We start from the raw sequence: 27,042 nt of genomic DNA on the forward strand, positions 1-27,042 counted from the left end.
GTCTCCGTTTGAGGGGAGAGAAGCAAGGACGTTTGGGGTTTGCACGGTACGGGATCTAATTCTGGACATCGACTGTGCCCGCAACTACATTGTCTTGTCTCAGACACCCTACGCTTCAAGAACGTAGAGGGAAGAAAGGCATCATTTGTGACTGTGTTGCAATGGCAGTGTTTGCTTGGTGAATCCAGGGGTGGGGTGGGGGGGAAAGAAACTGCCACCCTCGTGACGGCGCCCCTGATTCAAACCCCGCAAAACAATAAGACCCCGGAAGCTACATTGAACATTTGGCCAACTGAGACCATATACGTAATGACGCACATTTCCGCAATGTGATGCAAGTTACAACTTTTCACTGCTCCAGTTGTCGGCATTCTACGTTTAGAACAATCTAATCTTTGTGTAAAGAGACAATCGAAGCAACTTTCAAAGCATGCGGGAATCTCATTGGAATCAACCAGCTTGCCAAACATATTCAAATTTCTATTCCAACCACAGCATTCATTTGGAACAAGTGGAAGAGTAGTTTCACTAGCGTGATCAACGAAGCAGATTTATTTGCTCTCTGATACGTTCCAATACTTTCCTAGCAGGGCAAGAACTAAATTTAGTTTTCACTTTCACGATAGTTGACGCCTCTTGTATGTACATGCATGACACAGCTAGAGAAAAAACAAATCACATACTGTATTTCCTATGAGGCACAGTGAGGTATATCCCAATTGGCTAGTCTCAGGCAGGTAGTGAAAGCACATCTGCATTGAAGCGTGCTGGCCACACATACATCCACTAGGGGCATTGACAAATAAACATTGGCCATCACATATAAAAGGTAGTGGTACTCAACTAAGTTAATGCAACTCTTTGTTCGAGGAACGAATTTCAATTAATTTGAACATTATTTTGTGCTTGTCTCATTAAAAAGCCTTCCACAAAAAATTTCCACCTTACAACATGCTACAGAAAATCAAAGATCCTCTCGTTTCATAGTCACGCGGAGAATGTCATTCGTCAATGTCTCTTGGCCTCATTGAAGCAGAGTTGTTGGTTACATTAACAGAGTACAAAAACTGTGGCCAAGAATGAAGAATGCAAATAAATAAAATGATTTTTCCAGCCATGCACTCTTGCTTGTTGTTGTTGCTGTCCCTCTTATAACGAGGGGCACTCTGTTCTTCGTGGTGATGCTTTTCTGCGCACACGTTGAGCGCTTCACGAAGCTGGGGCATCGTACGGTCTCCTCTCTAGTCTGACCGCAGACTGCTCAAAGCGTCGAGCCAGGGCCGACACAGTGGGTCCGGGCATCGCGAGTGTCGCGTACTGCGGTTCAGGCGGCACGGCACAGTCGTCGTAGAGGGAGGGTGGGCCAGGAGGAGGCTGCACAGGCCTGGATGCTCCCGTGCTACGTTGACTAGCCGAACGAGAGACAGACTTCGGGGCCGTTGGTCTCGGCGGCGCCGGCCGTGTGGGCCGTGGTGCAGCGCGAGCGTTACTTGTGCTCTGGAGGACGGGACGAGAAATTTCGACGTCTCGAAAACTGCTACGATGCAGGGGGGCTGCACTGAGCGAGTCTTTATTTGGTGCCGGATGGTAGCCTTGGCCAGTGGATAACTGCTGTGCACGGGTCCTGGAGTCAAATTGCTAGGTTAGGTCCCCGCATAAACTCTGGTTCTTGTTTGTTTTTATTTGTTTTTCACTACCTATCTTATCACAGGATTAGCTGCATCACAACATAATAGATTTTTGAGATTCTCAGAATACTTTGTTCAAAGACATTTTGAAAAAAAAAAAAAAAAAAACACTAGGAAAATCCTAGAAAAATTATTTCCTCAACATGTTTGCCAATACAGTCAAACCTGCTCATGACAACACTCATGCAATGACCCATTTTACTTTAACTATCAAAATATGCATCGTTTCTACAGGGAAAGGACCAGTGGATAACAAAGGAACACGCCATTTTGAGTCCTCAGATAGCGATGCCCGACATACAGCTGCGTGCATATTGCTTTGGGGTGGCTCCAATGCGTTTCCAGTTTCTGCAAATGCTAGGACGTCGTGGGAATGTTAAGTCAACGTAACCTTTGTTTGGATACTTTGTTTTCTTTGGAGCTGATCACTTTGTGCTCTGGCTACGGGTGGTCCAACCATTCTAGTTCGGCGTGTCAGCTTTAAGTCAACAATAAACATCTCAACCAAAGAAACGTAAAGCGCAATAGCCCTGGACATCAAACTCGTAATAGCTGATGAACTTAATCCAGTCGACACTTCCGACGATTCTGGAGGTTGAAGAGAAACTTCGAGGCTGCCGATGATGGTGGAAAGTGTGAAACGCAAGATAATCTGGAAGCGCGCGTGTATGAGTGGCGTGTCGTCAACCGAATGATCTTCAACATCGACAGCAGCAAGTCCTTGATTCTAGAGTAATGCTGCTGGTGGCTGTACAGTTTTTCTATGCGGTGTGGTACGAGGTGGTTCAGACGACCATCGCAACATGGTTCCTGAAAGCAGGTTTGTTCTGCCAGTGCCCAAGGACGGTGATGCACCCAATCTCAGCGCAGTGATACAGGAAGATGACACTCAATTTACTGACGACAGAACCTGATGCAGTAGAAATATGCCATGGACTCAAACACAGCAGGTGAGAATAAGCAGTGACTGATGACACGACACCATTGTTCACGAGGTTGATACATCTGATGAAGGAGAGGACTTTTCTCTATCCATTAAATGTGCAATCGATGCTTCGAAGGATTTCATTACAGAACACAGCCTCTTTCTACAGTCCATTACACAGCTGGAAGCACTTGACAAGTTCACACCGTCGCAGCCACGAACACAGACAAAAGGCACACACAAGACAGGACGAACTGCAATTCGTCCTGTCTTGTGTGTGCCTTTTGTCTGTGTTCGTGGCTGCAGTGGTGTGAACTTGTCATGTACCGACTTCCCCAACTTAGGACTCTCAGTGTATGCACTTGAGCACGGTGCTGTGTAGCTCAGCAGCTACCAGAAGCAGTCAAAACTAACCAGCTGTTTGAAACAAAATATCTACATATTGTTGTTTCCAGCCTCTTTTTGTAGCGTCTCTCACAGGTTGTGTGTGTGAGCTGTGTACTCTTACAGCGATACCCCTCTTGAGTTCGCTAGCCACCGCCATAGTTATATGCAGCTTTTACTGCAGTTTTATCCCCCACTGCATGAGTTTCAAGAGCAAAGCATTTTGGAGACAAATACTTTGTGCCTTACTTGATCGCTGCCTTGCGTGCTTTGGTCACCCACCACATTTTCAGGTGGTTCCGAAAGTAGTAGATGGAAAACGTAGCGATGGCGGCCATGGGTATGATGCACAAAAATATTATGTACATGGCAACCATGAAGCCGTATCCAGCTGGAAAAAAAAAAAGGCACACTGGTGATTGACACCCCAGTGCTTGGGGCTGTACCTGAAGGGTCGGACGCAGGCCCACTATCCACGCTGCCTCCGGGACCTGGGTAGTCGCAGTACGGCGGAGCAAAACCCACCATGCAGTGGCAGTGGCCATAATTGTTGCACACCTGCACCATCTCATACACTGTGCTCTCATACACTCTAACTAGTCCCCACCCTTGTCAAACTCACCCCATTGTTGTGGCAATTGTAGGGACATTTTGCTCCGTACAGTTTTTCTAGTGGCACACACTTCTGGTTGAGACAGGCCTGAAAGATGATGGCCCCATTTAATTCCACTCCGTGCAATGTGCAGCAGAGCTATGCTAGGTTGTCTCACGTAAAAACAATATTTTCCCTACATTTTGTAAACACACCAGGGGTGTTCAAGTCAAACCGGGACTTTCTGTCTCCTGAGTGTACAAATGGCTCGCGCTACTTCTTTTTCGTCATTTCCACACGTGACAGGCATCCGCGTTCACCACGTGGTGGTTCAAAGTTTGTGCAAAACAGAAGACACGTGCTGGACAAGATGGCCGACAACGAGGTGAGTGCGCACATCGAACAGCGAATAGTCATCAAGTTCCTCGTGAATGAAGGCGTAAAGTCATCTGAAATTCACAGAAGACTTCAGGCTCAGTATGGCCACGATACACTTAGCCGCAGCAAAGCGTTTGAGTGGTGCAAACGGTTCCAAGACGGCCGTACATCAGTGCAGGACGATCCCGGCTGGGGCGGCTCAGAGCCCAGTGTCAGACTTCCTGAGAACATCCAACATTTTTCCACAGTTTTCTGGGACAAGGCTGGCGTTGCTCATGTTGATTTTCTGCCCAGTGGTACCACCATCAATAGTGCATATTACTGACAGGTTCTCAGAGATGTGCATAAGGCGCTGAAGCAAAAACGGCCGGGCCTCATCACCAAAGGAGTCCTCCTCCTACAGGACAATGCACGCCGGCATACCGCGCATCTCACGACACGCACCTTACAGGAACTTGGCTGGGAGTTGCTGCCACATCCCCCTTACAGTCCAGACCTCGCTCCCAGCGATTTCTATCTCTATGGGACACTGAGGGCATTCCTTGGGGGCCGCCACTTCAGATGCGACGACGAGGTCAAGAATGCAGTCCGATCATAGCTGCTACGCCCCGGTAATGATTTCTACACTGCTGGCATCCAAGCCCTCGTGAAACGCTGGGACAAGTGCATTAGTGCAGCTGGAGATTACGTCGAAAAATAAAACTAATTTCTCGCCTGTAAGTTCATTTTACTTTTGCGAAAAATGAAAAGTCTCGGTTTGACTTGAACGCCCCTCGTACATTTCTCCTGTAGGTGTCCCAGAAGACGTGTTATTGAATTTAAATTAAAAACTACACCGCATAGAATCATACGGTCAACGGCATTTGTTCTTACTAGGTTTTTGCCACCTCCTGATGTGCGCATGTCATGTAACCTAAGTTTAATTACGTAAATTTTTGCCAACTGAACTCAGAAATTTGGCAAGTAAAGGTCACCTTTTTACCCCACCAATGTGAAGAGCGTGCCCATTTTACTCAAACTAATGATAATTGACAGGAATATTGAGCTATCGTATGGGAAAAAATAGCTGAAACTCACGCTCTACGGAGCTCCCAGAGGACAGCGCGCGACGAATTTTTCAGCGCAATCATTGTCAGTCCGACGAAAGGAGGTTGGAAGCTTGGCCCATACCGGCATGGTAGAAAGAGATAACACAGACACAGCTTATCACATCCGGCTTCGGCTGAGACCATACCTTCCCTCTCCCAATTTCAGGAACTGTTACTTTTTCTACTATCACTCTGTGGGCTGGGTTTCCTTTCGTCGGGCTGACAGCGATTGCGCTCAAAAAGTCCTCGCGCGTTATACTCAAGTGCTCCAAGAAGCATGATGTTCGCCTATTTTTCCCCCGATAGGATAGATCCTGAATAGCACTGTCAATTATCAAGGATCTGAGTAAATTCCGCACGCTCATCATGTTGCTGGGGTAAAAAAGTGACCTTTGCTTGGCAAATTTCCGAGTTCACTTGGCAAAAATGTACATAATTACACTTAGGTTACATCGCATGCACATCAGGAGGTAGCGAAAGCCTAGTATGAACAAGTGCTGTTGACCGCACGATACTAGGTGGCGTAGTTTTTAATTTTAATTCAATGGCACGTTTTCTGGGATACGTAAAACGCATTACTTTTGCAACTGGGACACAATCACAATGACAGTCACGAAAAAGATGCGTACGACGGTAAAGCAATTAGTGTCGGTGCGGTGCATTCTGGTAAACAACCATTTGGAGTCTCTTTAATGGAATACCTTGTTGTTGCCACACTTGGCTCCGTTGGGTGAGAGTCCGGGATCAAAAGTGTAAAGGCCCAGGTCGATGATGACCGACCGGCACGTGTATGACCTGTCCCTGTCTGTGATGTACACCTTTCCCTGTATCGCTGCAGATTCCATGCCGAATTCCAAGCGTTCGTTCAAGTGGTAGCACTGAAGCGTTCCACACATGATGTCGCTGCAAAGCATTGGCAGCGTTCACGCAAAGGATGCACAAACGAGGAGATGGTGTGTGCACTCACTCTTTGTGGCACTTGGTGTAGTTCTTATTGATGCGGTTGTAGCCACAATTGCCGTTACCATTTCCCTGCTCGTTTTGTTTGAAACACTGTCTGTCGGCCACCTGGCCCGTGGGGCCCCAAAGTACCTGGCATTGATCCGCGTGGGACTTGCACTGCTTACGGAAGCAATGCGCCTGCAGGAGAGTTGAACCATCAAGAGGGATTACCTTCTTGGGGATGGCAGAATGGCCTCTACCCATACATACAGCCCATCCACAACCATACTCCAACGAACTCTACCTATTAAATAGAACAACTCAATCCATAACAGCTTACCAGGAGTTTCCAATGGACCTTTTTCACAATGGCCTATGCGCATGCGTACGACCTTGAGGCGCCGGAGAGGATTATCACTATGGGAACGACAGAAGTGGGGACCAGTGGGGGGACCTCGTAGGCCCCACTCCGGACCGGTTCTAGTCCTCCGAGCATGGTTCGTTGGAGAGCCGCTAGGATACAACGCGGATGTGAAAAAGGTCCATTGGCAAATGTCTAAGGGCATGGGGTGGGGGGCTAGCTCCATTCCTTTAGGGCCTAAACACTTTGCAATGGGCATATTTTGAGAATACCCCCAAATAAAATTTCAGTCTGGTAAAGGAGCAAAGAAGCCATATTTTGTGCGCCTGGAATTTATGGCTCCCATTGGCCAGCGACTTCCCTCTTTCTAGTCCTCTTTCGCGGGTCATTCGTTGGTCCTTTGCAAGAGCTTGTGCAAAGGACGGAAACGGGTAACAGCCTTCTCGCTCATTAGAATGAAAGGATATAACATCCTCTTTTTTTCGTGATCATTGCGTACCACAATACTTATGGAGGAACGTATTCATTGGTCCTTTAAAGCAGGGTTGTCTACCAAACTGCAGCCTCGAAATTCCCCGACTTTTCCAGGTTTCACCCCCGATTATTTCGAGCCAATTCCCTGACAAAAACAAACGGGAACTTGGTGCCTGCTCCTACGTTTCGATACCAGACCCCTCATAAAACAGACCATTTATTAAGTATCAGCGAGGGGCTACTCTACTTTCCTGCCTCAGAGCTTTTTGTACTGGCGAACTGCTGCTCGCGGTAACATTGCTGCGGCATAGCCACTCAACCACCGGTTGGCACTCGCGATTCGCCGCACATCATCATGGCACTTGTGCGCGATTTTCCCTGACTTCAGCTGCTTTTTGGCCAAGTTCCCTGACAATCCCCAGACTTTTCCAGTCACACATAAATTCCCTGACAACTCCCTGTTTTCCAGGCTTTCCAGGTTGGTAGACACCCTGTAAAGGGATCACGAAGAGATCCTCTGCAAGCATATGGAATGCATTCCCCATGTGGAGTGGTTAGAACAACGGAGATATTAAAGCACTGAGGTGACCCCCACCCCCCTTTTCCGGTACGGAGTGAGGGCTCTGTTCCGCACACCTTTCAAGAGAGTACAGTGGGAGGACATATGCTACTCCCCTCATGTTCTCCCTCTCCTACTCCCCTCCAGGCTCAAGCCTGGAGAAGCTGCGCGAGAGCTGCCAAGCAAGAACGAGGCACAGAGCCTTGACCGCGTCGCGAGAGCATCGTGTCAGCCATCTACAATTGCTTCCTCAGACTTTTTTTTTTTGTAAATTCCATTGCACAGCTATTTCGCAATGGTGACCCCTGGTGGACACCTTGACAGACGAAGCGGGATAGGGAGCGGCGTTAAATGTCACCTCATTGCTCCTTTAACCAAAAAAGGCTGCGAGCGTGCCACTTGGGCCACTGGCGGGCTAGCTTGGTGCAACCTTGGAGCGCACGAAGGATGGAAGTGACGGCAGTCTGCTTGCAGGGGGTGTGTCGGGTGATCGCTCTATGCTGAATGCAATATGGCAAAGATAGGATATATTTTGAGATAACAGGCCCGGGAATCTCTCGATGGACCCTTTAAGGAGCAAGAATGGGGAAAAATGAAGCACGTACCCTTCCACACTCAGTTCCATCCTGCAAGTAGACATCGACAGGACAGAACTCAGACTGGCCATCGCAGTACTCTGGTAGGTCACACTCGGTAACGGTGTCTCGGCACAATGTGGCAGATTTTTTCACCTGCCGAGGGATGTCATTTAAAAGTATGTTCCAGACTCATTTGTAGGGATACCAACCTTACAAGTTGTGAAATCGCAGCAAGCGCCCATGGCGCACTGAGCGTGGGGCTTGAGCTTACAGGTGGTCCCGTCGCAGCAATCGTTGTTGCACATCTGCAACGACACGGTAAACATTAATTTTTTTTCCGCGCAGCCACTCGTACGTGCAACCAACCTGTGGAGGCCCACAGTCGCATTGCTCGCCCGCCTCGAGAAAGCCATTGCCGCAGACCGGCCCTACAATGTCTTCAGGCAGGTTCCACAGGCACTGGTCCATGCCCTGCTCGAATGCTAGTTGGAGGTAATGCTTGGAGCAGGAGGACCATTGGCTTGGGCTGGGAGGACTGCTGCAATGTCCAGTTACGATGAGGAGTGACAATTACACTATACTACACTACATGTGGGCACTAACGTGGAAGCGGATGCCATGATGCACCTCTTCTCCGGGCACACGCACTTGACGTCCTTGTCGTCGTGTTCCATTCCAAAATTGTGTCCCAGTTCGTGCGCCATGGTGGTTGCCACCACTCCCACCACCTGGTGGTGGTCCTGCAAAGTAACGCCTCTTTTCATTCCTCCCTCAAAGCTCCCTATTCCATGCCAACCGGTTTCTTTTCAAATAAATTGTTCCCGTGTGCCGGCTCTTGAAGATTGCGATCGGCCTCAACGGAGAAAACTTTCTAACAAAACGCCTTTTTCACAAATTCCAACCAAATCTCTTCTGAGAGATGGCAAAGCGTAACACTTTCATGCCAAGACCTGTTGAAGGTTCATCGACACTTTTTATCCAGAGTTTATGCACTGAGAAAACTGCAAAGATCCGACGACTGGGATATGGAATGTTCGATTTGTGCGTAGACATGTTGTCAATTAAACCATGAAGGTTTATAGATATATATTCTATATAAAAAATGTATGAGAACTCTCGCGCCTCAGCTTGACTAACGAGGAGCAAGGCGAGACACACTCGATTCTGGCACTGCAACCTATTTCGGCCAACTCAAATCAGCAAAATGAGACTCACCATGTTGACTCCACCCGAGTACTCGTGAGTGCAGATGGGTCCCTTCAGGGCTTTCCCAACTACACTGCTGTCTAGAACAGTATCACTGAGAGAAAGCGGGTCAAGTGAATATTTTTTTTCCTGGTCTCTGGATTAAAACTCACGTAATGAGCTGCGCGTTATCATTTGGATGCTCCTGGGCCAGGTGTTCTTTCCTGTAGGTCAAGAAGTTTGTCAGGGTCGTGTCGCCGTTGGAGGAGACCTCAATCTCGTCCCGCTCTGTCCACACGATGACACCCACCAACGCGATGAATATGTTGAGGGGGGCGTACAGCTGCACACAATTCCTCGTAAATGGAGGAATGTTCAAGAAGCGACTTTTTTTTTTCTTCTTTTCTTACCGCGTTTACAATGTTGGCAATTTGTTTGCTGCGATCGAGGACGGCTTCCTTATTTTTCTTCATTTTCACGTACTTGAAAAAGAGAAAGAAATGACAAGGACATCGATGGGGCTAGAAAACTGTTGGTTGCTGGTTTTCCGGTTATTATTCCCAATGTCTGCATCTCCAAAGTACCCTGACAGCCATTCACACGCACCAACATCTTACTACCTCTTCAGTATACAGGGTTCGCCAAGATAAACTTCGGGGCTTGGAACGGCGATAAAACAAATAGAAACAGTGTCGGGAAGCTAAAGTAAATGTTATATGATGTATTATGCCCCAAAATTTTATGTCAACACTGCCACTTGGTCTGCTTCTCTGCGGATAAATCGTGAAAATTATAGAAAACCTTTTCTGCCTAACATTTCCAATCAGCTATACCTGTGTTTCAGCTCCTTTTCGTCAGATGGCGACACGATTGAACACGGCATTGCAGAGGACTACTCTGCATTCAGTTCCACTTGTTCGCTTGGTTTCGATGTCGTCTGCAACGCCGCGCTCAACCGTTTCGTTGCCTGACAGAAGGAGCTGAAACACGGGTATAGCCAATTGGAAAAGTTAGACAGCGGCGTTTTTTTAATTTTCACAATTTATCCGCAGAGAAACGGACTAAGACAGATTACACATTACACAAGTGCATTACGAACGTGGGCATCAGAGTCGAATTTGTGGCCCCGAAAGGGTTCTTTCATTGAGATGCCCAAAAGGCATTTGCTTTGTGAGACTTTATGGAGTGCACACAAAACGAAGGATCAACACACAATATCTGTTACGAGGAAGGACCGCACCTGGCTCTCATTTCAGTCGCTCGGAGCACCACGCAACACTGGAAGCCACTGAGAAAGCTCACCTCTTTATAATCGTTGACAATGATCATTTCAACGTAGCGCGACCTGACGTTACTGTTGTAGGGGGGTTGAATGACAACAGACCTTCTTTCCTGTAGAGCCGTGTGGTTAGAAACGTGTACTTTGTCGTTTATTCTGGCTACTCACCCTGGTGTGGTTGAAGCCACACTTCCAGGGTTTCACCTTGAGCTTCGACGCCTTAAAGAGCCAGTGCTCCGAGGAGCTTGGATGGATGTAGTGGGCCTCTTTGCCGTCGTGCATCACTCCACTACAAGCATGAACATTGCCACTAAAGCCATAAAGAGCAGAGAAAGTGAGAGAATACCTGAGTCCATTACAGGTGCTGACTGCTACCCATGAGTTTGGCCAGCCTTTTACTGTGCCACCATAGTAGCAATGGCGCGTACTCTGGAAAAGACACGGTCTCGTCCATTCAAATTCACTCTCAGAGTGGGAATTTCTCACCTATATTAGAGGGCCTCACTGCCCTCGCAGTTATTTGCGTCTCGTTTAATTCTTGCTCAACAATCGTGCGAAAAACGTTTAGTTCCTCAACCCCACTTTTCTATATTTCCTATTTCCTGCAACTATAGTGGCATTGCTCTCTTTGAAATTAACTCTAGAAGGCATATTTACTAGCAGTAAAACAACACAATTACGGTACACAGTTTCCGAAAGAAACCTACCCATTTATCCCTGGTGGAAATGTTTTTGGGGAATAGCGGGACAACAAGAATTCCATTTGTGCAATCTAATGGGGTACACACCTTTTGCATGGGGTAGATTATGACAGAACTATCATTCTGGTGATGTTTCTCAAAGTACCGAGAAGGAAGCAGGCCTTGTTTCATCCGCAGGTCCAGGACGTAATGCTCCCCAAATGCACTGAATGAAATTTCCACACTGGGATCCAAGTCCTGAAGAAGAACGACGTTTTATTATTTAACTTTAACAACGTTATCTTTCTACACTGACGGTAAAAGGGCGAGCTGTTACGTATCTCAAACGGTAACAGCCGAACACACATAAAACCCGGAGCGAGGCAGACGACAAGGACCAAAACGTTTTCCTTGCTCCAGGTTTTATGTGTAGTCACGTACCCATTCTACAACGTTAGCTAGGGTAAGCGTTCTATGAGGCTCTCTTTCTACAGGGCTAGTCTAGCAAACGTTACACATTTCAAATGCATCGTAAAAATAGAAGACAGGGTTTAGCCAGCCCCAAACTTCGCAGACTGGTAGCCATTTGTCTCAAGTTTTGTCGGAATTTTTTCTGAGTGTTATGGTCCTGTAGGACAAAAATTAAAAATCAAGCAAAATCTCCCTCTATGCATTTTCTATGGCCCATATCAGTCAAAAGGCACCATTTTCTCCCACGTGAATTTCAATTTCATTCCACCACACACAGGTGGTGCCAGCATAAAAAAGAAGAGGATTAGCGCCTAACATCAGAATGGAGCATGTGACATCGTTGTAGCCAGCGCCGCCTGTGTGATGTGAACGTGAGGCAAACGGCAGAAAAAAAGGCGGTGTTTGCATGAGATTGGCCATTGAAAACGCATGGGGCGAGATTTTGCTCGATTTTCTATTCTCGTCCTACGTGACCACAGCGTTTACAAAAAATACCAACAAAACTTGAGACAAATGGCCATCAGTCTTCAAAGCTTGGGGTAGGGTAAGCCCTATTTTTACTATGCAATTGAAATGTGTAACGTCTGCTAGACTAACCCTAGACTAACCCTGTACGTAGCCAAGTCTCCAAAGAGGCCAACGTACCGCTCCATTAGAGGATGTCAAGTCTCGTTTTCTTCTGTCGCGACCGAGGATTTGGGGGTAGATCTTCTCGCCGTTGCTCTCATCTGGGACAAATGGGACCCGTTATTAGCATTCTACACAGATGGGAAAACAGCTCACAAAATCAATGGCAACGCAATGTTGTACAAAGGGCAAAATGGATTTCCGACACGCGCATCATTACGATGGTGGAAAAGGAGGAAGGAAGGAAGCACCTTTTCCTGCAACACGAGGCAGCTTATCATCACAGACGGAACAAAATGAGTGAACGTCGTCTCGTATCCACCTGAGCATAAATACTACTTTTTCGGACACCACAGGGGCTTAGACAGGTGGATGCTGCGCAAAAGATATGCGGAAATATTTTAAACAAGAGAGGACTGATGTTCTGAGGCTGGAACAACATAGAAAGGTTCCCCACAGCTCGCTAACCTTCTCAGTGACTTTCATCTTTCGTCGGTAATATTTTAAATTTTGAGACATTCCACGACAATGTACGCGAAACCAAAGTGACCGAGTTGCACCACTGTTTCGCCATCCAAAAGCTAGAAAGAGAAACTCAAACAGGTCATCTCGGAGTTGAGATAGCTCGCTGGATGACACATTGAAAAACTTTAAGGATGTCTCGGTAATTTTCGAGCGCTCGTTCTTGTAAGTCGCGGTATTTGTGCTGGATAAACTACGCCAATGGCACTTGAGTGGCGCGAGTCTGTGGATGGCACCTTCAAACGCAACAAACAGAAGGCAACGATTTTCAACCTTTTCCCCCGTCTTAGGCACTACTTTTCCCTATCCATGTTAACGAGTTACAGCCACAGGGATCTGGTTTTCGAGTGCCACATAAACTGTCACTTATAGAAGCCTCTCCAATCATCGCCGTCATCTACGTGAAGGCTATTCTATTTGACTTTTTTAAGAACCGTATTAATGTAACAAGCCTGATGGTGTTACTCAAGAGAGAACTGATGTTCTGAGGCTGGAACATAGAAAGGAGAAATACATACAAAGCATCAAATTGCCTAAGAAATTAACGATGAAAGAGTCCCACAGCTGGCTAACCTTTTCAGTGACTTTCATCCTTAATTTCTTAGGCAATTTGAGGCTTTGTATGTATTTGTCCTTTCTATGTTGTTCCAGCCTCAGAACATCAGTTCTCTCATGTTCAACAGTTGCCGCTTGCGTTGATACCGTCGTATGAGTGTGTGTATGAGTAAGCAAAAATGTAAGAGCGAAAGGAGGATGAGTGAGACAGAGAGTGGTTGACGTGTCCCTTCAGATGACGCACCCTTGGAAGTCGCTGGGGAGGTGTGTTAGCTTATTCAATTGGTAGAGCCCTGGACCGGTAATCCAGAAGATTTGGGTTTGAGTCCTACAGCTGGCTAACCGTTTCAGTGACTTTCGTCTTTCAGTGTTACTCATTTTCCTTTTTCAAGTTGCAACCGGAAGGTGTTGAGGAGATGTTCCTCTACACGATGGAATGTCCCGGATGTGCTTCGCACCAGGACGTTGGACACTACTCTACCCACGTCAGACTGTGTCGTATGTGAGCGAGGATGGCATCAGTAACACGCACATGTCACAGCTTCCAACGTGACAAGGTTGCTCAGGTACAGTCCAAGTCGCCACCTGGGATGCTGCAACCGGCAGCCAAAGGGGCAACGTTAGCCCCCCACGGGAGTGTGGGAGAAATCGCGCTGTACCGCAACCGGTAGGCGGGCGGCATCACGTTATGGGTAGGGTTCCACGTCTTTTTATTTTTGGCCGGATTCTGCGTATGTTTTTTTCTATGTTTATAGATTTTCACAAGATCGGCGTCTTTCGACGTTTTTCCTGGCGCGCACACGGTTTACCCGGAAGTTATCGACGAATCGAAATCACGATGTAGTTCCCACACGGCACTCCTTCAACGTGGCATTTTACGGTTAACGAAAAAGTAAACGGACATTTTTCGCACCCATCGTATTTCTGTGTGATTTTCTGATCTGCATCAACAACTTGCTGGCCCCCCCCCCATGTGCAGCAATTTCCCCCTCTCATGTCTTGGAATGTCCATCTGTATTCGGTGTTTTTTTATTAAAACTGAAAACGCGGAACCCTAGTTAGGGGACAGGTGTGGTCCATGAATGTGACACTCACGAAGCGGTTGGGGATTGTGCTTCGTTGTACGGGGTGAGTGGTTGACTCGTCATGCGCAGGATGCCATCAAGACCGTGCCGCGACCAGTACTTGAGCAACTCAATCGGTTGTTGCAGCTGATGACTGTTGCGGCATTGGGGCTTCCGGGGTTCAATGCTCGGCAGCGCGGTATCGAAGCCGGTGCAAAATTTGGAACAGCGATGGCAGAAGGCCGAACTGTTCACTGGACTGAGACGTTTGCTGTTCGGGTCCCCAAATGTAGAGGAGGTGGTGTTCCCCTACATTAGTCCTGATCGGTGAAGATGGAATGGCTGAGGAACTCGCCACTCTGGGACTAACCTGGACACTCGGGGTAGTCGTTGGAAGCGATTGTGTCGTCTGCGTACTTAGGCCGGTACATTCTTTACTCACTGCAGGTCATTGCTCACAGAACTGAACCTGCTTCTGGTGGCGCGTGTCCGTAGAGAGTACACAGTGATCATCTGTCAAAATCGTTTGGACCAAGATCCACCTATTTTTTTTCAGCTTTTATTACCCCATTTGGGGAGGCAACTTGGTTATTTGCCACCCTTATGTAATTGTATATATCCCCCCCTTCCTGGGAAACCTAACCTAACGAAACAAATCTAACCGAACTTGCATAGTCACGAGCAGCGAGTTGTTGTGTCATTACAGCAGTTGAGCCATTTTCACCGACCACTCGAGCGGATTACCGGAGCACGTTAACCCGGTGCTTTTCGTTAACTAACGGAAACTCTAGATATCATCGTGTTTGCACCGTTTTGTTCCGTTTTATAACACGAACATGTGCACGGATGAACAAGTGCACACTGATGCACGGAAGCTCGTTATTAAGTTTGATGCTCTTTTTATAACGCAACTACATGGCACCATCAATGGCGTATACATTTGACTGTAACACATGCATACTAGCTACATGAGATTTTGAGATAGGTCGTCGCGAATACGTCTACAAAATACAACTTTACAAAAGTAGCCGCGAATGATCTTTCTATCAATACTGAGAATGATACTTACTAACCTGTTAAAACACACAGCGACAAACGTATAAGCGGTAGGAGTGTCAATAACGCATTGTAGGACCACCTCATCTTCGGTCCTCTACTTGCCATCACAGATAATAAGAGTTAACGTGAGACAGAGGAGCCCGTCAAACATTTTCTGTGTGACGTCATTCACGGAAGTGAAGAAAGGAGTCATGCTGGGAAACCGGTGTACTTCCGGTTGAGATATAAACTATAAACCTGCGTAACCGTGTCAAGCTTGGATGAATAACCCGGCATAAAAAGTAGGGATCGCCTCTGTTGGAGCGGGCGGTGTTGCGTGTGAAAATCCCGTTGTAAACTGAAAAACCCACAGCAGCTGTTGAGCATCATACAAGTTGGTTTGACGACACCACAGTAAAAGCGCAATTTCAAAATTCGCACAACACGTAGGGTAGGATAAATGACAGGAGAGTAGCGGAGGCGGCATGTCAGCATTACAGTTCGCGGACGATATCGTCCGTGATTACCTGCGTTACCGAGGTTTCCCTTCGTCTCTCAAAGCTTTTGACACAGAGCTCAAAGCAGACAAGGACAAAGGTTTTCGTGTAAGTGATGTTTCTTTAACATACGTTACGCATATGAACGTGCAAATCAGTTTGATGTAAGAAGGAAGTTTGAATTTGTTCATGTGCGAAAAAAAAAATTCTTTTCTTTTTGCGGGGTTGTTTACGCTGTTTGCGGGCGCATGCGCAAACGCGACGGCAACGTTGGCTGCTCTGAATCTCAGAAATGGCTCTCCGCTGTATTTTCCGGAGGCACCTTCGGCCACAATGTGGACTGAGTTTATTTGTACGCAGAACGTCTATTTACACAACAGACCCCTACGACCCGAACGAGCCCATGTTCAAGAAAGTTTTAATAGCAAACCGAGGTGAGATAGCGTGTCGAGTGATCCGTACCTGTAAATACATGGGCATCAAAACAGTTGCCGTGCACAGCGACGTTGACTCTCGTAGTGTTCACGTTCTGGAAGCCGACGAAGCATACTGTATCGGACCTGCACCATCCAGCCAGAGTTACCTTTGCATAGACGCAATACTGGACGTTGTGAAGCGCACGGGTGCCGATGCAGTGCATCCTGGCTATGGCTTTCTGTCTGAAAACATGGACTTTGCAGCCAAGCTTACTGAAGCGGGAGTCGTATTTGTTGGTCCAAACTCTAAAGCAATCCACGCGATGGGTGACAAAATTGAGAGCAAGAAATTGGCCAACGCCGCCAAAGTGAACTGCATACCAGGGTTCGACGGAGTTGTCAAGACTCCCGACGATTGCGTGAAAATAGCGCGAGAAATTGGTTATCCAGTCATGATAAAGGCATCAGCAGGAGGTGGTGGCAAAGGAATGAGAATAGCCTGGAATGACCAAGAAGCTGTGGAAGGCTTTCGCATCTCGACGGAGGAAGCCCGTTCCAGCTTCGGAGACGATCGACTCTTGGTGGAAAAATTTATAGCTAAGCCACGTCATATCGAAATGCAGGTGGTCTGCGACAAACACGGCAATGGCATCTACCTGAACGAGAGAGAGTGTTCCATACAGAGACGCAACCAGAAAGTGATTGAAGAAGCCCCGAGCACGTTCATGGACCCTGACACTCGAAGAGCCATGGGTGAACAAGCAGTGGCACTAGCCAAAGCGGTGGGCTACGATTCGGCTGGCACAGTGGAATTTCTCGTTGATGAGCATAAAAAGTTTTACTTCCTGGAGATGAACACCCGGTTACAAGTGGAACACCCCATAACGGAGTGCATCACTGGCATTGACCTGGTTCACCAGATGCTCCGTGTGGCAAAAGGCCATCAGTTGCGGATGACTCAGGCAGACGTTCCACTTCGAGGCTGGTCTTTCGAAGCACGCGTTTATGCCGAGGATCCTTACAAGCACTTTGGCCTGCCGTCCATCGGCAGGCTGCACCGTTACATTGAGCCCAGCCGCATTCCCAAGGTGCGCTGCGACAGCGGAGTGACGGAAGGTAGCGAGATTAGCATCTATTATGATCCCATGATCTGCAAACTGGTGACGTACGGCGAGAGCCGCGACGAGGCTCGCCACACGATGCTGGAAGCTCTGGACGCCTACGTCATCCGTGGCGTGACACACAACATTCCATTGCTGCGTACCATCATGACGGAGGACCATTTTGTTTCGGGTGATATCCACACGGGCTACCTTCCCCAAGTGTTCCCTCAAGGCTTCTCTGGCATACCTTTAACGTGTACCCAAACGAGACACTTGGTCGTGCTTGCAGCTGCCATCTACGTGCAGGACCAGCTGAACGCTTGCAAGTTTTTAGACAGCGGAGAAACGTTGCATTCCTCGTGGAAAGTGCAAGTAGCCACCAAAGACCAGAAAGTCCCGGTTATCCTAGAGAGTCTGGACGGAGGAAAGTACTGTGCAGAGGTGGATGGTCACGCCTTGCAAGTGACCCTTCCTGCCGATCTTTCCAGTCCCCTTCTGGGGGTGTCTGTCGAGGGAAGCAAGTACACGGTGCAGCTGCCGCAGAGGGATTTTGCGGGAACGATGAAACTTCTCTTCCAGGGGACGCTGATGGACGTGACCGTACTCACCCAAGAGGCAGCAGAGTTTTTGGCCCGAATGCCAGAGAAGCCCGAGGCAGACCTTAGTAAAGTAGTGGGTGCACCCATGCCAGGTCTGGTCAAGAGCGTAGCTGTCAGGGTGGGCGACATGGTAGCCGAAAACCAAGAGGTATGCGTCGTGGAGGCCATGAAGATGCAGAATAGTTTGGTGTCCATGGCCATGGGGAAGGTGAAAGGAGTCTTTGTAAAACCTGGTCAAACAGTGGATGAAGGACAGGTGCTTGTTGAGTTGGAGTGAAATAAAGTTTATCCCGTATTCCCATCTTTTTCTTTCTGCCTCTCCCGAAAAATTATTTTTCGACGAGTTGTTATTAGGAAAGCATATTTCTCCCCAGCCCGACCGTCTTGTGGAGCATTTCTCTGGCTGTATGGAATCTATGGACCTTGCTGGACTGCGGGATTTGTGGTGCCACCTGGACAGCCATGTCTTTCGACGTCTCGAACAGACATTTCTGCCCACGGTGCGCAAGCTGGAGATGGCCCTGTTGCGTCTCTATGTGGTCACCTGCATTGCCAATGGTCGCCAGGACAAAGTAACGGAGTTTTTCGACAAAATGGCTCCTGAGCTCCATGGTCAGGCAGAGTGGAAAGAGTGGTTCGGTGAGGACACAACCGAGAGGATTCAGTGTGGGAAATTATTTGACTTGTGGGAAATGTGTTTCAGCCATCCCGTTCCTGAAGGGCGTAGAGGACAATCCCACTTTCCAGGTGTTTTTTACGCGTCACTGGCAGGACATGACGATGGTCTCCTTGCGCAACTTCCTCAGCGTTGTCTACCAGAGCATGGGTACTAGCCGTGTGAAAATAAGTAGGGCAAATAATGACGGTGCTTCTTCTTAGCCTTGCCTATCCTGTTGAGCTACGAAGAGGACCTCAACAGAATGCAGGCCTTGCAAGAGGAAAATGAAGCTATCAAACAACAGGTACAATGTCCAAAATGGTGCATCTCAAAACCTCTGTGTCGGTGTGTCCGCCGCAATAACTATAGTAGTGTTCAACTTAAGACGGAAAAGAAATCTAGTCGGTCAGCTCTCAAAATATTACTGCGCCGCAGATACGATGGCTGGACACAGAGAGGTGATGCTTGCTCCTCCACGAGATAATGTAATCCATCATACTCGCTCTGCTTCCGTATTGGCTGTTGAGACTGACACACGCACTGCTTGAGAGGTGTACCACGACAAGTACATTGTAGATTTTAGTAAGCATATTTCCTCGAGTAAATTTCCTTGGGCCTTCTATTTTGAACTTGAAATGATCCCACATAAAATGGTACTGATGGTTGAATGATGCCAATAAGAGATTATGTGGAACAAATGCAGGTTGTTGCAGGAAAAGCACAAAAGTATGATTCTGCCAGGTGATAGCCTATGCAAAGATGTTCCAAAAGCCAAGGAGATGTCGTGACGAAAAGAACTGTACACTGACTCGACGCAACAAAATAACAATTTTTCATTTCGACGTTTCATTCCCCATATGGGAGACATGATCAGTGCAGGAACAGAATAAGGGAAGACAGCAAACGGCGGATTATTTAAGGACTCCTTAAGGACGTCAGCATAGACATCAGGAAGAGGGCCGCGATTGACGTATCCTCCGTATTGACTCCTCGAATCATGGCACGTTCGAGGCGACTTCCCTCCCCCAAAGTATCTGGTATGATAAACAAGCGCAGGTACCTTCTTCCAATAGGTGTTAAACTCTTACTCTATAACTGTCTATTTTACTCCTTACTTTTCCGTTGCATACTGATCTGGGGAACGACTACAACGTCGAATGAAAATCAAGTTAACATGATTCAAAAAAGAGTCTCGCGTAGAGTTGCTGGTCTGTCCTAGACAGATCATGGAGCGTTCCTTTTTCATAAGTATGAGATTTTCAAATTAAATTCTTTGTACAAATATCGCGTATTACAGTTTTACGAAAAGATGACGAGGACAAGCAATCGAGACTTAAGCGTTATCTCGATGAATCAATATAGATATACGTGTCCTCTAAGGACTGCCCCAAAATTTTGCCTGCTGTTTAGTAGAACAAATTATGACGAACAATCAATCACTTATCAGCTTCCTACCTCGTTAAATATGTTGTCTTCTATTGATATCTTAGCATTATCAAATTATAATATTAAAAAACTCTGTTGTATTGATTTCTTTTTTTTCTTTTTTTTTTCTGGTTGCACGTTGTATTTTGTTGTCAAAATTGCTGTACGAATTTTCATGATTGCACGCTGTATTTTGATGTTAACATTTAGCTGATTCTTTGTTTGTATAAAGTACTGAATGTAATGTAAGGGAGTCGGGGCCTAGTCAAGCCGCATGGCTTTTTTGCCCTGATTTCCAACACCTTAAGTGTGAAATAAGTATCTATATATCTATCATCTATCTCCCCAATGTGTATGCTGACGTCCTTAAATAATCCGCCGTTTGTCATCTTCCCTCATTCTGTTCCTGCACTGATGATGTCTCCGTATGGGGCACAAAACATCCAAGTAAATTGTTATTTTGTTGCGTCGAGTCAGTGAACAGTTCTTTTCGTCACGCGATAGTCGTTAAGAAAATTGTAAAAGTGTATGCAAAGTTGTATTTTGTCTGTTGAAGCACCAAATATTCGAGCAGCATCGATACTGCATTTAAATGATGAATACTCGCCCTAAGAGACTGTTTTCTCGGTAGACAATGGCCTCCAATGGACTCCTTGAGGTACAATGCCGGACGAAAGTTTACGGAACATGCTCCTTCCTCACAGTGACACGCTATAGCAGCGAATGGGACCGTACGGACTTGCAAACGGGTGACTGGGCTATCTAGGCAAATGTCTAAGTCCGTATGGTCCCATTCGCTGCTAGGGTGTCACTCTGAGGAAGGGACGCACCAGAGCGTGTTCTGTGAACTTTTGTCCAGCACTGTATATTCTTTCGGGAGGGTGTGTCACATTTTTATGTGTCGTAGGCAGTGATGGTCACTAACTACTTCTACAGTAGTTTAACTATAACTGCTAACTACTTTGCGATGGACTAGTTTAACTAGTAGTTCAACTACTTTTCAGGGGAGGTAGTTAAAACTACTGCAATGTATTTTAGCTACATCTCTAACTACTTAACGTCGTTCATTAACACCAATCCCATTCTATAGTGTTCTCGGACACCTAAATATGAATCAGAAGCAGCGATAAAAGTGAAGATTTAGTACGCATGCGCGGCACAATTGCTCTGCACCTCCATTCTCATCAAACGAGTAGCTCGAGGTAAAAGTCGGACGCACAATCCTGCTGTCGAGCTAGTGGCAAAATCTGAAGTAGTTGGTGCCTGCAGTAACCTAACTACCGTAGTTAACTACTCGAAATAGTAGTTTAACTAGTAGTTGCACACTACATTTCTGCAAGTAGTTCATGACTACTTTTTAACTACGATCAGGTAGTTTAACTACTGGCCATCACTGGTCGTAGGTACATGGCATAGTTGGATAAAGTCTCTAGTAGGCATAATTTGAAATGTTTTTTTTTTTCAGCAACCGTTGGAAGGACGCGAAGCGGAGGGGCCCCAGGAGCCCATGGACGATTTCTACGTCATTGCCCAGTGAGTATACATTTGGGATCCCAAGGCATTCTATACATACGAGGCATTCAAGGCGTTACTATACGCAGGGAGCCCTGCATCCCGGAAGGACGCAAAATAATTCCCTCTTTCATTCGTAACTTGGGCGGCCTTCCCACATCGCCCATCTTGGGACGCAAAGTCGATTGCAAGCGCACCGAGGAATCCGGTGAGCATTTTAGGCTTTGAAGCTGGTGAGGGCACCTGATACCTACCTCTGTGGATGGAACACGGAGCGCGCAAAGTGCAGATAATACGGATGCCATACTCCGAGCTGGTGTTTTTCGTGCATTTTAATGCAGTTTCTCTTTCAATTAATACCCTCACTAGTGAAACGCAAACAGAAGCAGCCTACCATTGTTGCGGACACTAAGGTACGTCTTTCTCAACTCCTTCGGGGTGTAGTCAGCCAGTGACCTCGAGCAACGACTGTTTTCAGTCCTCGCAGGTAGAAAGCAGCTCCGCAGAGACGACGACGACGACGAGTGAGTAGCATTATGTTTGGTCTGCGTACCCCTTACGCATGATTTCTTTCCAGGCGACAAGCTGCTCTTGCTCAATGAGGCAAGTTGGAGCATCAGATTATGTCATTCGTGAGACTGTCACGTAGGAAGTGTTATAGAATGAGACTTTTCGCAGGAGGAATATAATGAACATCAATCGTGCATTACTCATTGCAAATTTGACAACAGTGGTATGATTGCAAGCGCAGACGTGGACGGTGTTATCAAGTGAGCTTCAGTTTCATCGAGTCATTACCTTTCTAATTTGGCTCTTATTTGCTCAGAGTATGGAGTCCCCTGGCAAAGACCCTTGCCACGGTCGTATCCAAGAGCAGCATAACTGCATTGGAGTGGGTTCACAAGAATTTGGTAGGGAAGATGATGGGCACATTGCGTATCCTTACGTTTGAATCAAAATGCAGCTCATGTACGGCTCCAAAGCAGGCAACTTACGGCTGTATGACACCAAAGAGAGGAGAGTTCTCTTTGACATTGTTCCCGAGTCAAGCTCTGTCCTCAAAGAACATAGGCAGGTGAATGATATCTGGAAGGAACATGACACCAATTACAGGCAATGTTTCAGTGTGGCCTGCCTGGCATGTAGTCCTGTTGAGCCTGTGGTGGTGAGTGCTCTGCGTTGGGAACTGCAAGCAGCTGTGCCTGGACGGGGGAAGCTGCTCTTGTGGGATCTCAAGAGTAAACAACTTCAGGTAAACCTTAATGCCAATGCCTAAGGTAAAACCTCTTGCGAGCAGACATTTTCTCAGCCGCAATTCCACGATTCTCACGAATCTTAGGATATCCGTCAACACGTTCATCTTGAGTGTTGTCTGGGTAGGGTTCTGGGGGTGCTCAGGCACCCACGCAGTCAGCGCCTATGATTGAGGTCTGATTTGGCGAAAGTTAATTGGCAAACAGATGGTGGTGGATCTGGTTACGAAAAGCAGCAGTGTGGCATCTACAATGGGGGGATCTTTTAAACTCTTTGTTCAAAGATGCAGTAAGAATCACGCAAGACATCCTTTTGACGTAGCAGCTGTGTTTTCAGGGTCAACTGAAATGCGAATCTTCCATCAACTGCTGCATTTACAGCCGCAATGGACAGCTCCTCCTGTGCGGTACAGCTGCTGGCATGGTCTGTTTGTACGGTGCGTCACTTTGTACTCTTTGCCCCCACCAATACTGACTAGTGGTGTGCGAATATTCAAAATTTCAAATACGAATGGAATATTTCCAATATTCGCGTCGTATTCGAAAATTGATGTTGGAGCGTTTCCGAATATTCGGTTTTTCTCTAATATTATACCAGCTTATCACCAAGCCGTCGTGGGTAAGGCCCCCTGGATATTGGAAAGTGGCGATACCTTTAGGTCTTTGCCGAAAGAGCATGACCCCCTCTCTCGCCTCCTCGACCGCTCCATTCACCTGCAGTCGTCTCAACGATGATTGGCTCTCCGCACCGTCGTCTGGATCACGCACGCAAAGCGCGCTTGAATTTGTGCATTGTGCTAACGATGACAAACATCAATAGCACAAGTGCTATTCTTTGAATTCTATGAATAGTGCAGAGTTGCTGCCACACAGCACTCACAATAGCACAAAGCTCCAAAGTGACGTGCGTGGCATTCTAGGTTGTTATGCGCTTTGAATTGCGAATGCGTTCGCTAACCGAAACCAAAACTAGTGCGCAGCTGTGTTTTGATATCCGCACACCTCTAATGACTGACCTAATGCAGATGTCCGAATGCACGAGTGCGTCTCTTCCTGGGCAGCACACGACGGGCCCGTCTACTCGATCCAGTTGAATGCCAATGAAGCCACCTGCTACACTATGGGCTCGGATGGAAATGTAATGCATCGTTTTTCTCTCTCTCATGCCCTTTCTTCTGAGAACTGTTACTGTATTATACATAGGGAGTGACTTTTTTGGGTTAGATGCCTTTCCCAGATTCAGGGGGTAAAAATCTGGCGCTATTTTTAAATCTGTAATTCGGGGAGAAATCGTGCCATAATTGTGCCTTCGGGTGTCGTCGTATTTCAGGATTTTTAACCATGGAATGGCTTTCAACAAGGACAGTCTGTCATTCTGCTATCTCACTTTTGCCCAAAATATCCTAATTAAAGCGTTAATTAACTAATGTTAGGTAATTAGACATCGTGTAGTTGCATACTTTCTTCGAAAGGGTATCCGCCTAGCCGTGTAATCAACTGCAAAAATTACATCTATGCTGTTCTCATAGCTTTTTGATAAAAATAAACACCCAATATACAGAAAAAGAAAAATCTGCATAATGCCTTTTTAAGCTCAGAATTGGATTGAATTCCATCTTTTGCCAACAGAATTCTCCTTGGTTCAATCCAACTCTCAGCTGAAAAGGGCATTACGCAGATGTTTCTTGTTTTGTTTTTTTTGCCTGTATATAATGTCTATTCTTGTTCATGTTTCATGTAAATAATTTGCTTATACTGTAATTGTTGCTGACTAACCCAGACCCAGTGTCCCAAGCCACTCTGCTTAGGCGGGTCTGTTATGCTTTTGATTGCTGATTGGGGTTAATAAAGGTTATTATTATTATTATTAGTAGTAGTAGTAGTATTCTAATATTTGTCGAGAACTCATCCTGGGCACACAAAATGTACCGTTTTGTGTTGTCTGGAACAAAGAGCACATTTACTATTTACTGGCCGGAGTGTTATACGTATAGCAGTATTATTGCCACTGTGTGTTTCAGCTTGCCCAGTGGAACGTGTACAAGACTGGACAGAAGGTATCTGAATTTGGCCTTCATCCGGGCTGCACTGGGCCCCCGTCGTTCCGGCCTTGCGGGAAGCTTTTCTCCTTGAGTGCCGATGGTGAGCACATGCTCACTTGTGCCCCCACTTCAGGAATCATATACAAGGTATACATCTTTCTTCATCTATCATCCCCAATACAGACAGTACTTCTCTTTCAGGTGGATGCGGGAGGTTTCTCGCAAGTGTTAAACGTAGGCAAACACAAGAGTCACGTGCTGACTGTTGACTGGTCTCTGGCTGGAAACTGCAGCGTGTGCAGCACTGCATCTGCGGACGGCTCCATATCACTGGCTACTTTACTGAAACAATAAACTTTGCTTCCTACCAGGGACGCATTGGTAGCCATCTCAATATAGGATCCTGCTACTCTGTGTCACACCTCTTGCATCGTAATACAGGGTGTCCGAGCTAAATGTGACCATATTTTTAAAATATATATCTCACTTTTTCTGAGATGAAATCAATTGCAATATAGCATATGCTGAAAGGAACTCGCTAGAAGGGCATTAGCAGACTCCTAAGGCAATGTCTTAATTAACTTTCAATAATTAACTTTTTAATTATAAAAGCTACGAAGTTGTTCTAATGAGAACATCTGATTCGCTCACCAGATACCAGAGCCGTTTTCAGAACAAAAATCCGTTCGATAGATCGTCCGCAAAAAAATCGTGAAGGAACACCTTTTTTTCTTCTCAATTTAAAAAGAACCCGTTACCCTACGCGGGTGAAACCAACTGTAGTTGCCATGTGGGCCCCCATTTTTTTTTTGCGCCTAATTAAATAATTAGCTATTTTTTTTAATTATTTGCTCCTAGCGCCAAGGTGTGAATTCGGAAGTTGCCGATCGTCTTGAGAAACAGAAACAGAAGTGAAACCCGGTCGCTACGCCAAGCGGTTCCTTTTTTTTTCCCGGGTCCGAAAATTGTTTTCAGAAGCTACCAGCAGCCAAAAGCGCTCTCCGGAATTGCGCGCGACGACTGTGTGAAAGACGCGGTATGAACGAGATAACGTATTTTTTCGGTGCTGGCCTTGATTCTAGCGCTTGCAGCCGCCTGTCGTGTCATTGAGAGAGAGAGAGATAAATGCGATAAGCGAATCTTTTTGCTGTATTGATAAAAGTCGCTGGCCCTGCGCATCCCCAAGAACACGCTGATATCCCTCACTCATCCTGAGGATGTCATTGCGGGACAGCAGTGACATCCTGGGGATATCCCCACATTATCCTCAAGTTGTTAGACAAGCGTTAGAATGAGACTCCAGAGATGGTCCTAGGAACAACATCTGGGGACAAGACTGGGATACTCTCAGGAGCACTATAGGATCATGTAAAATCCTCCAGTAAATCTGCTTTCATTTCTTACTTCTAGAAGTGTGCAGACGTTTACAGTGGAAACGGACTCTCTCTCTTGCAGTTTTCAACCTCGGCCACCAGCTTGTCATTTTCCGTCTCTCATTTTTGATTGTTTTTCGATGACGAACAATGGGTGCCGTGGTATAAAAAGCAAAAAATATAAAAGGCCATGTGCCACTAAGTGTAAGACTAAGACAGCCGACTTTGAAAGGAATATGTAACACTGGCATTTCCTTTCGCAGATAAAACATATACTATATATTGCTTATCTTGCAAACTCCCGCATGGGCGAGAGTCCTCCTAGCATCGCAGTCAAAACCAAGGGTGAGGTACCTAAGTTTAATTCAATTGCATGTATAAGCAACACACCAGTGACGAATTCCTTGGATGATAGGGATACAACCAAGGTAATGTCCGTGTTTCCTACTTAGTTGATTTAAAACATCCACCGAAACTCAAGCACACGTTGTAATATGCCATCACTTTTCTGTATCTTCCACGGAAATGCTCCGTGCAGCATCCCATCAGGGATATTGCACGGATGTTCATGGCAACAAGATCACAATGAAAGGTCTAGCAAGCTATATTTTATCGCACATTGAACCCAGTGCATAGAGTATCCGTTGAAATCATTCAATTTGTATTTGTACCACTGTATTTTTTGTATTTCTCTTTGTAGTATTTTTGTAGTTTATAAATGATCACTGCTGATTTGGTTGAATTTGGTTATGACAAACAAACCGAAACACTAAT

The 27,042-nt window shown here is 46.5% G+C and overlaps 3 protein-coding genes across 3 annotated transcripts; 2 read left to right on the top strand and 1 right to left on the bottom strand.

The window, feature by feature from the left end:
• Positions 1-529: 529 nt before the first annotated feature.
• Positions 530-15,603, bottom strand: LOC135377259 (zinc metalloproteinase-disintegrin-like EoMP06). The gene is made up of 19 exons (XM_064609567.1): positions 15,426-15,603; positions 12,230-12,312; positions 11,222-11,371; positions 10,780-10,862; positions 10,602-10,722; positions 10,457-10,546; positions 9,565-9,636; positions 9,328-9,497; positions 9,185-9,269; positions 8,573-8,709; positions 8,336-8,507; positions 8,179-8,274; positions 7,997-8,122; positions 6,023-6,195; positions 5,757-5,958; positions 3,620-3,697; positions 3,444-3,555; positions 3,247-3,388; positions 530-1,624 (listed from the first exon to the last, which is right to left on the bottom strand). Exons 1-19 carry the CDS (start codon positions 15,514-15,516, stop codon positions 1,210-1,212), a joined length of 2,598 nt encoding a protein of 865 aa, XP_064465637.1. The 5' UTR covers positions 15,517-15,603; the 3' UTR covers positions 530-1,209.
• Positions 15,604-15,615: 12 nt separating this feature from the next.
• On the top strand, positions 15,616-25,265 carry LOC135377261 (WD repeat-containing protein 91-like). Its single transcript, XM_064609569.1, has 17 exons — positions 15,616-15,995; positions 18,380-18,644; positions 18,709-18,831; positions 18,885-18,967; positions 21,554-21,621; positions 21,690-21,808; positions 21,970-22,013; positions 22,079-22,124; positions 22,178-22,203; positions 22,279-22,370; positions 22,427-22,511; positions 22,565-22,671; positions 22,726-22,852; positions 23,191-23,290; positions 23,879-23,991; positions 24,875-25,042; positions 25,097-25,265. The coding sequence occupies exons 1-17, from the start codon at positions 15,876-15,878 to the stop codon at positions 25,247-25,249; spliced, it is 1,839 nt and encodes a 612-aa protein (XP_064465639.1). The 5' UTR covers positions 15,616-15,875; the 3' UTR covers positions 25,250-25,265.
• LOC135377260 (propionyl-CoA carboxylase alpha chain, mitochondrial-like) lies at positions 16,020-18,300 on the top strand. The gene has a single exon (XM_064609568.1). It carries the CDS (start codon positions 16,180-16,182, stop codon positions 18,280-18,282), a length of 2,103 nt encoding a protein of 700 aa, XP_064465638.1. The 5' UTR covers positions 16,020-16,179; the 3' UTR covers positions 18,283-18,300.
• Positions 25,266-27,042: the final 1,777 nt, after the last annotated feature.

Source organism: Ornithodoros turicata, chromosome 1 (assembly GCF_037126465.1).
Source record: "Ornithodoros turicata isolate Travis chromosome 1, ASM3712646v1, whole genome shotgun sequence".
Classification (NCBI taxonomy): Eukaryota; Metazoa; Arthropoda; class Arachnida; order Ixodida; family Argasidae; genus Ornithodoros; species Ornithodoros turicata.